The sequence below is a fragment of the Crocodylus porosus genome, unplaced genomic scaffold (genome assembly GCF_001723895.1).
Source record: "Crocodylus porosus isolate Cpor-Errol unplaced genomic scaffold, CroPor_comp1, whole genome shotgun sequence".
Classification (NCBI taxonomy): Eukaryota; Metazoa; Chordata; order Crocodylia; family Crocodylidae; genus Crocodylus; species Crocodylus porosus.
Window position 1 is genome coordinate 65,540,791 of NW_017728918.1, and position 14,477 is coordinate 65,555,267.

The 14,477-nt window shown below is 40.9% G+C and overlaps 1 protein-coding gene across 1 annotated transcript in view; it reads right to left on the reverse strand.

The window, feature by feature from the left end:
• Positions 1-7,122: 7,122 nt before the first annotated feature.
• UBE3D (ubiquitin protein ligase E3D) overlaps positions 7,123-14,477 on the reverse strand; it is a 168,164-nt gene continuing 160,809 nt past the window's right edge. Inside the window, exon 10 of the mRNA XM_019537673.1 lies at positions 7,123-7,543. Coding sequence (XP_019393218.1) covers positions 7,523-7,543 — 21 coding nt within the window. The 3' untranslated portion in view covers positions 7,123-7,522. The remainder of the gene's footprint in view (positions 7,544-14,477) is intronic.

Below are 14,477 nucleotides of genomic sequence, written 5' to 3' on the forward strand. Positions count from 1 at the left end.
CCTGCACTTGGGATGGAATAATCTCATGTATCAGTACAGGCTAGGGGCTGACTGGCTGGGCAGCAGCTCTGCAGAAAGGGACCTGTGGGTTACAGTAAGCTGAATATGAACCAACAGTGTGCCCTTGTTGCCAAGAAGGCTAACACTATGCTGGGCTGCATCAGTAGGAGTGTTGCCAGCAGGTCAAGGGAAGTGATTATTTCCCTCTATTCAACACTGGTCAGGCTACATCTGGAGTACTGTGTTCAGTTTTGGGCCCCCACTACAGAAAGGATGTGGGCAAATTGGAGAGTCCAGTGGACAGCAACGAAAATGGTGAGGGGGCTGGGGGACATGCCTTATGAGGAAAGGCTGAGGGAACTAGGCTTATTTAGCCTAGGAAAGAGACTGAGAGGGGATTTAATAGCAGCCTTTGACTACCTGAAGGGGGTTTTAAAAGAGGATGAAGCTAGACTGTTCTCAGTGGTGGCAGATGACAGAACAAGGAGCAACAGTCTCAAGTTGCAGCAAGAAAAGTTTAGGTTACAAGTAAGAATTTTCTCACTATGAGGGTAGTAAAACACTGGAACAGATTAGACAGAGAAGTGGTGGAATCTCTGTCCTTGCAGGTTTTTAAGACCTGACTAGACAAAGCCTTGGCTAGAATGATCTAGTTGGGGATGGCCCTGCTTTGAACAGGGGGTTGGTCTAGATGACCTCCTGAAGTCCCTTCCAACCCTAATTTTCTATGATTCTATGACATTGAAAATGTGAGGCTTATGTCTGCTCAGTTTAGCGGCGATAGACCTTCAGTTTGTAAACTGTTATATAACTTTTCTTAAGTCAGAACTATAGCAAATTCACATTAGTACAGAATCTGCTAAGAATTCCCCCCACCCCCCATTGCCTATTCTTGTATCTGTATGCCATCTCCAAGCATACTAATGCTAGCATGATATAACTCTGTCTACCCTCCTGTGTCCTCCAGGATCAGGTTTTAAAGGGAATCAGAGTTTCAAACGATGAATGCAACTTGACATACTTTAATGTACAGATGGTGTATTCAGCAGACTTGGATGCTATTTCTAGCTCTAAAAAATAATGTATGCAAGACCCTAGGCAAACCCACTTAGCCCTTCCGTGTCTCAGTTTCCCCAGCTGCACAATGGAGATAAGAGTTATCTAGCTGACAGGACGGTTGTCAGGTTTAATGCCTATAAAATGTTTATAAGCAGAAATGCAGTTTTACATGTGCAAAATAAACTTTCTACGTTTATACTAAAATCCAGTCTTAGATGAACTGACCCTTCACTGTTTGCATCAAGATTTAATCCAGGTAAGGAGTCAAGCAGATAGGACTGAATATACAAAGCTGAACATGGCTGATTGTGTGAGCATGCATTCTAAATTGATCTCAATTAACTACTAATGTAACAAGCTAATGTCAGGGCAGAGAAGCACAACAATGTCATCTGGTTGTAGCAAATCTTAATGCTAAATATGACTATCTTATCCTTGACTGCCATGTCAGTAAATGCATATTTATTTCACTGTAATGCAATTTCCTAGTGCAGATAAGGGGTTCCCTGTGTTTCTAGGATTTGTCACAGCTACAAAATCTTTCATGTTTATATAACTGTGATGCAATCATTGTAACACAGCCTGTGAGAGATGGACAAAAAACACCAGGCAGTAGGGCTGTGTGAAACAGTACTGTTCTGCTTCAACTTCCGTTTCGACAGAACAGTGTTTCATTCTGAGCTTTGTTTAGTCTGGAAAGCACTCTTCTGTTTCATTTCGCTGAAACTGTTTTGCTGTTTTAATGCTGTTTCGACATTTTGCCCACCCAGCACCAGGAAGATCGGTGCTGCCACTGGCCCCAGGTGGTAGCACCATTCTCCTGTCATCTGGCAGGCAGATAGGGGATCTTCACCCCCAGGACGAGTCCGGCACAGCCCCCGCAGCCCTCCCGGGGGTGCAGGTGAGCCCCCAATCTGCCTGCTGGATGACAGGAGGCTGGTGCTGCCAGCTGTGGCCAGCGGTAGTAGTGATCTTCGTGGCATGGGTTGCACCCAGTGCTGGTCCCAGCAGGCAGCACCAGCCTCCTGTGATCCACCAGGCAGATCGGGGCCTCCCACACCCCCAGGAGGGCTGCAGGGGCTGTGCTGGACTGCTCCCAGAGGTGCAGGCCCCCAATCTGCCTCCTGAATCATAGGAGGCTGGTGCTGCTGCCTGAGGCCAGCAGCAGGTAGGCCTGGGGCAAATCAGTTTGCGCGGGGACCTTGTAAAAATTTTAAATAAACATGCACTCTTTAATCAGATTTGAAAAGCTGCTTTCTAACACGTAACTAAAATTCTGTCAATAAGGGAACATTATAACTTAAGAAAAAGACACAAGCTAAGATGCGACTTTAAATGGATATAGTTGTGCTTATCTGGATGGTTAATTTGGTCTGAATACCTTCTTTTTAGCTTATAATTTGCCACTTTGGAAGAAGTTTAAGATAAAACTGTAAGAAACCACTTCCAGTTTGGAATAAGAACTTCTACAGGAGGGTTAAACTGTTATAACTATATTAGCTTAAGTATCCTAATTAATTAAATCATACTAACAGGGAAAAACTTTCCCAGACAGATAAGCCCTAAAATAGAGTAATAAATCTATGACCCATTAATGATGAAGACAGTATTATTGGCTGCCTTTGTTTATTGAGAGGATATTGCAGGTCTGCTCGACATACATGTTTTATGTACTACACAAATAGCCTTTTATAAAGCTGGATGGCACATAAGAATTAAAGCTGACATTTTGAATATCTTCTTGCTACTTTTCAATATTTGGGAAGTTATTATAGAGCCATTAGGATAAGAGGCACACATCCATCGCACTTAATGTGAGCTGGGGATTTTTTAATAGTACTGTCAACTTATTACTTTAGGACAAACGCTCTATACTGGCATTAACAAAAACACAGAAATTAAGATAGTTTTTGCCAAGAATACAGTCTGAAGGACGAATGCACAAAAAGCAGAAGTAATTATTTTACATGAACACATGAATACTATACCAACCATTTCTTGTTGGAGAGAAAATGTTTTTGTTAGATGTTTTTCATTTATTCACATGCAGATAGTTTAATGGATGCTATGTAAGCTTGAAGAATAAGCAACATTTCTGTTATGGAGTAGGCTAAATGTAATATTAAAAATGAAGCACAACTTACCAGTAATGAATGATAGCGTGACAATTATTTAACAGTAAACACTTCTAGGCTTTATATACTATGTTTCATTTGTAGCTCTCAAATTGCTCTATAAAAGGATTTCATACTACCTCATTCAACACTTAGGGAGACACAGAGAAGTGAACTGAATGCCCTAAGATCACCATCAGATCCATGTTAAAACTGGAAATAGAAACAGGTTGCTCTTATACCACGATGGGCACTGTCTCGCAAAGACAGTGCCCATTCCCCCTTTCATAAGGTCTTAACAAGAAAAGACTGCTATTGAGTGACAATTAAAGTAATCAGGATTCAAATACACAAACAATCACATAAAAATGCTGAAAGTTTTAAAAGAAAAAAAACAAGGAATGTGGCTATAGAAACAGAAGTTATTGGCTGAATAATACATTGACTGTTGTCATTCCAAATCCTTCCGAGGGAAATTTATTGACTTTTCCCCCTTTCTGCTGCTCACGGGAAAGGAAACCTGTTTTCTGATAAGAACACTTCTGAAGCTTACCAAGTAAGTGCTGCAGTGAAGCACAGCAGTGATCCCATGTGTGCTACACCCCAAAACAGATATAACTTAATCATCTTAATCATGGGCTCATGCTAATCCACATGTCCAAAATACAAGCTTATAGGTGTGTGCCCAGCACTTCCCTGTCATGCTCCCTACTCTGGTGGTTATATAAATGTAGTCTACGGGAATGATTCTCAACCAGAGTACCAGAGCACCTTGAGGTGCCTTGAGATTCCTTCAAGGGTGCCACACAATGTTAGCACTGTTAGGTGTTCAAATACGATTCACAAGACAAACCCAGAGTTTTCAAATTGCAATTCCTACCATTAAAACATTATGACCTGTGGTAATCTTTCTGAGTTCTTTGCAACAGAAGACTTTCGCTATTATTTTTCTGGTGTCAAAAAAGAGTGAAAACTAAGAGATGCCATTTTGTGAGGGGTGCCTTGAATCATTAAGGGGTGCCTCAAATCTATCTATTCAGGGGTGCCTCTAGTTGAGATGCACTAGTGTAAGGTGTAGCAAGGGGGCTGTCTATAAGAGGGCTAAATTAGGCTGTTTAATCTTTGACAGCTCACAACTCTTATTTTTAAGATCTGGGAGCAAAGAAGAGGAAGAGAAGATTGTAAAAGAATCTACATTTGTGAGTCTGTACGTTTGGCTTTGCATTACCTGTGCTTTCTCCTCCTCCCTATATCTCCCCTAGAGCGCTGCAGAGCTGAACACCAAAAGTCCAGTATTCTCTCATCTTCTACATGTTTATCACTCACAGAAAACCAAGTCAGGAGGGGTTAGATTTCTATTAAATTTATCGCTCTCCCAATGCCTCATTCTAAAAAGATTTTTTAAATATTTTATTTCTGATTAATAAAATTAAGGATATGCTTACACCTGGTCATCTCAGAACCAGACCTCCAATCAGAGTTAAATTAACGTTTTATGCCAATTATACACTATTATGTGGGAAAGCAACAGATTTTGAACAAGCAAAGCATAAATACTGGCTGAAGTAGAAGATTGTGCTATTAATGCAAAACCACAACAGTCGCTGGAAGAGGTTTTGAGGTTGCAATCAGACTGCATGATTAGAATGCTATGTCTTCCATGACGGGCTTAATCATATTCTGGAAGACAGAGACCACTATACAACAGAGAAAGAATAAAAAGACAAACTGATTTGGAAAACGTATTTTATTCATAAGTATTCAAAAATGACTGTTGTGTAGACAAAATGTCATGGAACTAGACAGTCTAGTTATTTAGTACATACTTGCAAAACTCCCTTACTTTTTATCCTGTAGGAATACTGTGAACCAAACAATAATAGTTAAAAAAAGGAGAGGAAGACCCAGACTGGCTGCTGGGTGTGCTCAATACCCATTCATGTCCTGTGACTCACAAGGGAAGCCCAGGGCCTTCCAGGATCAGTCCTTGGGTTAAAACAACTTTACTGATAAATATGTAAAGGAAGCATTGGCTTTTTGTGAAATCTAAGAGATTTCAAGAGGACTCCACATAATCAGAATGTGACCTTCCACCCAGTTCAAATGAAAGGACAGCCTCTGGAAAATGAACAGATTTCTTAATTTGAAGACAGATATTGAAAAAAGGTGGCCCATATAAACAGCTTTTTTTTTTGCACACAAACATCCCTAAGCCCATATACACACTTTCTCTCCAAGAGTCTTAGGAATCGTCAGACTGAGTCAGACCCATGGTCCAGCTCGTTTATTATCATATCGCTGACTGAATTCAGGGAGACAGATAAGTGCCTCCTGAGGGAGGTCTCCTCATGCCCAGAGAACCAAGACTGATTTAAACCCAGAAACATGGAGTTTAATAACTCTTCCAAAATGCACGCTAATATTAACTATAACCCTGGGTTGTCTCGTCAGCCTTTGTGAGTCTTGCTAAGGTTTTGGCCCCTTGATGAGGGTGATCTTGAGGGTGTAGCATAGCAAAACAGATTGCCTCTGAAGGTTACAAAATGCAGGGTTTCAAATATGTATAAAACCAAGGCTGAGATTTGCATTAGGAAAAGGAGCTGAAATATGAATTCCCTCATGCAGCTCAAGCTATTTCCTTAGTTTAGGCAGAGCAGAGAATCACTGCTGAACAAAAGTAACAGTATTACTTGTATAGAGATAAATAGATCATCTCTCTCTGTCCATTGCCCACCCACATGTACAAATCCTTTCTGGTACTTTTTCTGAGCAGTGGAGGCAAAAGTGATTACTGACAACTGGAGAGGAAGCAGTGTACCCTGCATCCAAAAACAAGAAAAAGTCATTTTTTCCATAGATAGTACATTTGGAAATATCAGTCCAGTGACAAGCAGATATGTGTCTGCAACACAGAAATCACACCAACTCCAATTAGCATTAACTGGCACCCTCACTGACAGACTCATAAGAAGCAGAAGAACTGAATGGCATTGAACTACACTCCCACCCAGATACGAAAGATAGCCATGCTTTTCCAAAGTCAAGCAGAATGTAGAGCAGGGTGGCACCTTAGAGACTAACAGATACAGGGAGCCATGATCTTTCACAGGTAACAGCCTGCTATCATCTGATGAAGCAGGCTGTCACTTGCAAAAGCTTATACCTCTCTGAAGCAGTTAGTCTCTAAGGGCATTTTTACACATGCATGTATTGCAACACCAGGTGCTTTGAAAAGCACCCAGCACTGCAACACATAGAGTTGTATAAGTGGCAAAATCCATGTCAGCTCTGAGAAAATGGCGGCGGCATGCTTTCGAACTATAACATCTTGGAGGTGCTTTAGTTCAGAAGTGCAGCACTGCCATTTTCTGCATACTGATGTGCACTTCACCGCTTATACAACTGCACGGGGTGCAGTCCAGTTCGCCTCTGCTCACATGTAAAGCAACTGAGTCCGCTCCAAAGCAGCAGATCACTGGCGTGTAGCTGGAAAAAAAGTATGTGTATAAATGCCCTAATATGGCAGCTTGCCCAACTTTATGTCGCCCAAACATGTGGTCTCTCCAAAGAAGGGATGAGGTATCTCAGAAGGACAATGTATGCAAGGATGTATTGCCCTGGAGACAGATGAATTCTGTCAAAAGAACTCCTAACAGCTTCTACAAAGCCTACATTAGCACACATGCTTCTTTTTAAAGTTGCAGGGTCATTTCTTTCAAGTAATCACAAAATCTTTTTGTTGTAAATTTTAATGGAAGCAGTGTCAATTTCATCTAGTTTTACACAGAGTACAGGCATGGAAATACCAGTTTCTTTCTTGAAAAGGAATGTGTGCGATGCAGACCCAAGGTTGCTGGAAAACATCATTTTGTATTTTTAAATTCTATTTATCTGGTGACCTTTTAGGTTTACCAACCCAAACAAAGTAGAAAAAAGTACTGCATGCATTTCTTAGAATTCACTACATTGAATACTTTATACCTTCTATTGGCTGCCTGTTCTTCATTTTCCATTCAAGACAAATTGGTTTATGAAGTACTGTGCTATAGAGAGGTTGGTACATAATTTCTTCACCCTTGGCAATGAAGAGTTCATCATTACAGAAATACCAGTTTTCTGACATGGCAGATAAGTCACTCTCAGAACTCCAGGTATGTAGCATATGCCTCCCTGAGTTATTGCTCTCTGTTACTGGCTTTGTATTTTCATAATGAAATAGCAAGCTAGAAAAAGGATGAAATAAAATGTCTTTCTTTTTATCCTCAATGGCTCTGAAATTATCCTTAAATTTTTGTGTTCCATTTGAATGTTAACTTGAGAAGAATTTTCCACTAATGTGTCTGGATTCTTCATATCTTCAAAAAGGCAACCTATAAAAGAAAAACAAAAACACACAAACAAAATGTTAGTCTTAACCATCTTAACAAAATGTTAGTCTTCACGTTGTAGAAAAGGCACAAAGAACTTTTCTTGACTCCATTTAAAGAAATATGGACTAGAATCTATTTATCACCTGAAAAAGAAAGAAAAAGTATATTAATCCAAAGATGTTTGGTATGTTCACAAAGCAGTGGGTGTTAAATGAGAAAATGATTCTACTTAGTTTATTTTATTTCCTGTTTTTAAATGCATCCCTTTCCTGTCCCTAAGCCCAATATCTTGTTGCTAAACTGAATCAGCTGCAGGAGTTTTCAGACTGCAGCAAGGATTAGCAAAATGATCTGTTCTGTATTACTGTAAATGAAAGCCAAATACGTCACTTTTCTCCTTGCATGTCAAATGCTGTTTCTTTCTAAGTGACAAAGTACAGGGCATTCATCTTGTCCACCTTAGGAGGACAGCTGACAGCACTCTGAAACTGGCTTAGATTTAAATCCCTGATACACTAGTCATTTTGCCCAAAATACTCACTTGTTTAAAAGATGTTGTCTCTCGTTGCTATGAGCAAAATCCTGATCCCATCAATGTCAGTGGAAAAAAAAACAAACTTCCTTTGCATTTCCAAGGGACTAGGAATCATTCCAAAGACTACACCTTTATAAAGAAAAAGCCCTGAAAGGGGGTAAACTGCATGGAAAACTCTGCATGGTTCAGGACATGAAAAATGTCTTTTCTCCCTTCAATGGGGAGGACAAAAGACAGTACAGAAGGAAAAAGGGATGCAACCTGTTGACCAGAGGTCCCAACCCATCAGCTGTTGGATCACTGGAATATCCTAGCTGTCCCTCCATGTCCCATCATGCCGCACATACTAGAATCCAACTAGCATATGACATTGACCAACTGTATCAACAAAGCAGCTCTCCCGCAATAAACAAACTCATAGCACATAAGCTATATGTAGGATAAAAAGTAAACAAAACTGATGTCCCATAAAAACAAAGAAGGAAGAAATATCATGCAAGATATACATCTGAAATGAAATCTTCATAATTTTACAAGAAGGAAGCAAGTTTTACCACCTGAAACCTGATACCCTGCTCCTGCCTTTGTGATGATGAAAATTACCTCGGACAGAGCCCAGAGATACCTCACCACATAAGAAATTCCTGCCCAGAAGGGCATTCCATCTTTTTACTCTTCTGTGAAATATGAAACGTCATAACCAGAAGGAAATATGACTCCACATCCTGCTTGCCACCAAACAGTTTGGAGGTAAACAAACGATTCCAACTTTTCTCTGAGCCTAATCTGCATAAAATGAACTGTTCCAAACAGGAGATCTTACCATACCTTCAACTCTCCTATGATATGTGAACTTTCATTTCTACCTAGAAGAACTTTTACAGTCTTTTTTCCTATGCCTGAAGAAGAGTGCCTGTGCCTGAAAGCTTGTAAATGAAAAATTTTTTTGCAAACATCTAGCTGGTCTAATAAACAATATTGCTTCTACCATGAGTTCTGATTCCTTTTGCCTCTAGACCAATATGGCTACAACCTGGATATCTGAGACACATGCTACATTTTCTCCCTGTGATCTTTGCATGTGTAATGGATCCAATACGTAAGCAATTAGAAACTGGATACATGTCAATAACACCATGGATTTCTCTAGTGGGCTGCGTATTTGTGAATGCTGTGCTGCTCATTTGACACTAGACTATACAATATTGAAAGCAGTGCTGCTCAACTTTGATATGGCCAGGGGTTACGTACAGTGCCAGCATGTAGTCCCTGGGTTGCACAATGATGCCAGCATGCCGTGGGGGTAGCCTCCGCCCTCGCTATGTCAGCAGCACACAGCCCTCTGTCCCCACTCAGGCAGCTCTGGAAGTCCATGAAGGCCTCTCTCATGCTGTACAAGCTACACAGGTGACATGCAGAGCCTTGCTGTGCACCAGTGAGACTGGCAGCCCCCGGGGTCTTCAGGTCAAAAGCTGGCCCCTCAGTTGAACAGCCTTGATTTAAAGAATGGATTCAGTATGATGTAGCCGTAGGGACTGAACTGCAGATAAACCAGAAATTATACAGTTCACCATTTTTAATACTGAACTTCCCAATCTCATGGCCAAGAATATAGTCAAGGGAGAGTTAAATATCTGGAAGAGGTGATATAGGTAACTAATTGGGTTCACATACATCTAGGAGGATGTCTCTGCAAACTGGTCAATGAAGGGATTTCATCAATGAAAACACCAGTAATAAACAAGATGTGATTGGGGCGGATCCAGAGGCGGGTACAGTGATATGGCTGCATCCATCTTTTGGATTGAATCACACCCCAGAAGCCTCTGGGTACTTTTTTAAAGCCCCCAAAGCAGATAAGAATCTAGCTCTTTCCCTCTCCTGCTCAGAAGCAAATCTCTTCCCACCCACCTGCTACTACTACTTTCCACACTGTCCAGGGGCCAGGGAAACTTCAAAGCTGTTCCTGCCCGCTGCAGCTGGGCTGCACAGGGTGGGCTCACTGGGAAGACTGACAACAGCAGAGATGATGGGCAGGAGGGGTTCCCTCTTTCCGCACCTGCTCCTGGGGGCACAAGGCAGGGTGGGGGAACCCTTCCCTGACTCATCTCCACTGCTGCTGTTGTCACTGTCCCATCTGAGCTCAGCTGCCTCATAGCCCAGCTGAAGTGGGCAAGATGCTTTGAAGCTTCCCTCACCCCAGGACAGCAGGGAAAGCAGTAGCAGCAAGCAGGGGAGGGGATGAAGGGGAAATGCCGCTAAGCACAAAGGGGAAGAGGGGATTCTTACCTGCTTTAAGGACTTTAAAAAGTCCCCAGAGGTTCTAGGCACAGTCAGCCTAAACTGGTGGTTGGGGGAGGAGAGAGCAAAGGAGGGGAAAAGAAGGAGTGGCTCCAGGAGCTGCTGCCACACCCCACTTTGCCAAATCCTGGATCTGAAGGTAGATACAAATCAAGTTTAAAAAACTAATAATAAAAAAATCAAATTTTTTTATTTACATCAGATCTCTTTGATTTAATTGTATTTTTAAGATGCTTTTTAAAAAACCCTATATAGTTTTAATTTAAGATATATTAGAGCTCAAAGATATCATCATGGAATAAGACTTATAACTTCTAATTATATACTAGTTGAGACAATATATTCATGTAACCTTTTTAGAAATGTTTAATAAATAGGTCACAACAGGCCATGGACTATATTAGGGGCCCAATCTTATGGGGTCAGTCTAGAAGATCCCATTAAGCATCTCTGTGATGCTTAGTTTTAGTTCTCAAACTGTGGATTTGTGTCTACAGAGATAACATCCTTGTTAACAGCAATATATGACAATGAGAGATAACAGACCTGATTACCTACCCTTCAGCCCTATTGTCTCTCTGCAAGTCTGTGTACACAGCGACAAGTCCTCACCTCTCTCTAAAAGTGCCAAGTTATAAATATTACTAAAGTTAAATGAATAAAGGATTGTGGGGTTGGAATAGATCTGGGCAAGGAGGAGGAGGGGCAGTGGAAACAAAAGAAAAATATTTTGAGCAGACTATTCCAGAAGTCTTGAGGGATAAGTTCCTGGGTATAGCCTGTCCATTGATTTGAGATCTAGTGAGGGAATGGTATGGTAGAAGGGAAAACCTATTATGGCAACAGGTTTGTCAGGCCATTAAAGAGACCCTGTTTGGGAATATTTTAATAAACTTATCTGAAACAACAATATACTTTTTGTAGAAAACAATGATTAAATTTATGACTGGTCAGGAAGCCTTTAAATCACAATTTAAATCAAATCCACCCTGCTGGATCTGCTCCTGGATATGATCATAGCCCTTCTTGGTTAAAACAGAAGAATTCTGAACTCCAAATAATTTCAATTGTTCCAAATCCACTCGCATTTCTAAGAAAATTTGGGCAGAGCTGGACAGTGAGTCAAGCTGGCCAGAAAAATGGGCAGCCCAATGAACCAGCTTTCTAGAATGCTAGAAGCCCACCTGTTGGCTTGGTTTCCCTTCAAAGTTTTTCCAAGTTGTGTTGGTACTGCAGAATGTTTTCATATTACAGAATCCCCATTTTCCAAGACAAAATTGCTTTGTTGAACATTTTCCTGCCAACTCTTCAACGGCGTTCCACAAAGCCAGGAAAGTTCTTGCAATGAAGGAAATTACCCCAATAAACTAATGACTCCCACTCTCAAAAGGCATAAAATGCCAGAAAAAGACAGAGACAGTCACATAATCAGTAATGATTATAATGCCTTACCTAGCCAGAAAATGTGTAAGTAGCACAGACAATGGACATAATCTTGGTTCTACTAAAGTCAAAGACAAAACTCTCACTGACTTCAGTAGGTCCAAAATTTCATCATAAAAAGGCAGCAAATTAAAAAGGAACAGAAGTAACAACTGTTCCAATAAATCAAGTTCAATGCTTTAGATATTTTTTTTAATGTAACAAACAGTACAGGATCCTTCACACACTATCATGACATTATTACAGTTGATCGAGTCATTTGATTTGACCATTTGTTCTATAGTATATGCACGAAATATGCTTTATCACTTCTTTAAAGGTGGTTATTTGCATCATGTTCCCCCACAGAAAGTTATTCTTACTATGTTTCCCTATTATTTGATAAACATAAAAAGCTTAACAAAGAACCCTTTGTAAATTATTTTACTTCCATATGTTACCAAAGTGAATAAAAAAGTATGAGGGGAATCATTCCAATATTTGACATATATATTAGAAAAAACAATAATTATTTACAACATTTACATAAATTCAATAAAATACATGGAAATTAAACCTCCAGTTTATTAAGTTTGAGATTTCCCTTGTTAAATTCAATGGAAAGCCTAAAAAATGCAATGACAAAGCTTATAAGAGACACCCTATGTTTGTTCAGTAACAAGAGAAAGTGGTTCTTCAAATCTTTCTGCATAACAATCAGTATTTTAAATGTATTCAGTCATTGTAGCAACATCAAGATATGAACATACATATACATATATTCAGCACCTGAGAAAGGCTGAAAAATTAGATAGGGGGAAAGATTTTTCAGCCTTCCTCAGGTGCTGAATATATGTATATGTATATTGATATCTTGATGTTGCTATAATGACTGAATACATTTAAAAATGATTGTGAGGGACAGATCTCTAGATAGGTAGAGACAGGCAGATTTTTCAGCCTTCCTCAGGTGCTGAACTAGAGGTCCATGAGGTTGGGGTCTTTTTTTTTTTTTGTGGCTCATCTGTCATTTTATTTTTCTCTCTAAGATATGGAAAACTTGTTTTTCAAAGATCATTCCTGACTGTTTCAGTAAGCCTAAAAACATAGCACTTGAATGCTTTTGGCACACTTTGAAAGAGAAATACTGTACAAATAACTTTTTGATCTATAGGCTAGACTTTGGCAATCAGTTCTCTGATCAGGTGTTCCAAGAATTTTTTTCATTTTGCACAGCCCGGTACACTGCATCCTTTTAAAAATATTCAAGAGAGCTTATATAATCAATATAAGGACTTATTTTTGTACTTTAGGTATGCTCACTTATGACAGAAAATATTACTTTCATCTACTGCCGTTTGTTTCAAATGATGTTAATCTTAATCTTTTCCAGTCCTAAATAAAAGTTTCAACTTTCCATCTTGCTACTTTTCACAAGAAAAGCAGTTTCTAAGAACTTCACATAATAAATGATTACAAACTCCACATTTTTAAGGATTTTAAAGATATATATAGTGTAATACAGCACTAGATATATGCTGAAGATAAGTTATGCAAGCTTATTTTTTTAATCATAAATGATAAAAATCACCAAAAAATGTCACTGCAAATTCTCAGAGCAAGGGAAAACAAGGACATGTAGTTTATTCTTTATGTAGTAAGGATCTTTTTCTTTCATTTTGGCGGGTTATGGTGAATTCTGGTAGATCAGAAACTCAACATGAGTTAACTATGCAATGCATTCATATGAAAAACAAGTGCTGTTTTGGGCTGTGTTAAGATGCACCATATATAAGGCATATGATATGTATAATGATGGCAGTCTGCCAGCTCAAGGAGCCTGGGGATAGTCTGCAGGCTGACAAGGGTTACAGCCCAGCCAGAGGCAATATAAGGTGATTGCGGCTTCCTAGGCAACGGGACCAGCTGAGGGAAATAAATAGCTAGAAGGGAGATAAAAGGCTCCCAAGAGGGGGAACCAGAAGAGGGGGCTTCCAGAAGGGCCAGAGGGGGAGAGTTAGGCTTCTTGGGAGAGGCAAGCAGACAGCTGGGAGCTGAGAGCTGGAAGTTGAGAGTCCGAGAACCAATAGCTGAGAGCTAAAGGGAGAGAGCCAGCGGGTCAGCAGAGCTGCTGGCTGCTGAATGGCCAAATGGGGGGGGGGAAATTGAGCCCCCTCACTTCACCTGACTCCCTGCAATACTTTAGCCAGAGTAGCTGCGGAGGCCGCAAGGTGTGGGGGGCCCATTCCTTGCCCACCCTCCTTCAGCTCTGGCCATTCAGCAGCCAGCAGCTCTGTGCTGGCTTTTCCCAGCTGCTGAATGGTCAGAGCTGGGGGGAGGGAGAAAACAGAGCCCCCTCACCTTGGAGGCCTGACCAGCTACCCCCCCCCCAGTACTTGCGAACCAACCCCAGTTACCCTGGTTCAAGGTGAGGGGGTGCCCCCCCGCCCCAGCTCTGGGCATTCAGCAACTGGGAGTTCCCTTGCTGACAGCCTGGGAGCTGTGGGGAGGGGGTAGCAGGGGGTCAGGCTTAGCTGGCCTGGACTAGTGCAGGGTGTCTCCAGGCCCCCCTCCCCCCAGCTGGTGAACATGTGTTGGGTTGCGGGGTAGAGGGGAGCTCTAGCTCATGGCGCTTTACATAACACACCATGAGTTAGAGCGGGTCCCTAACATCTG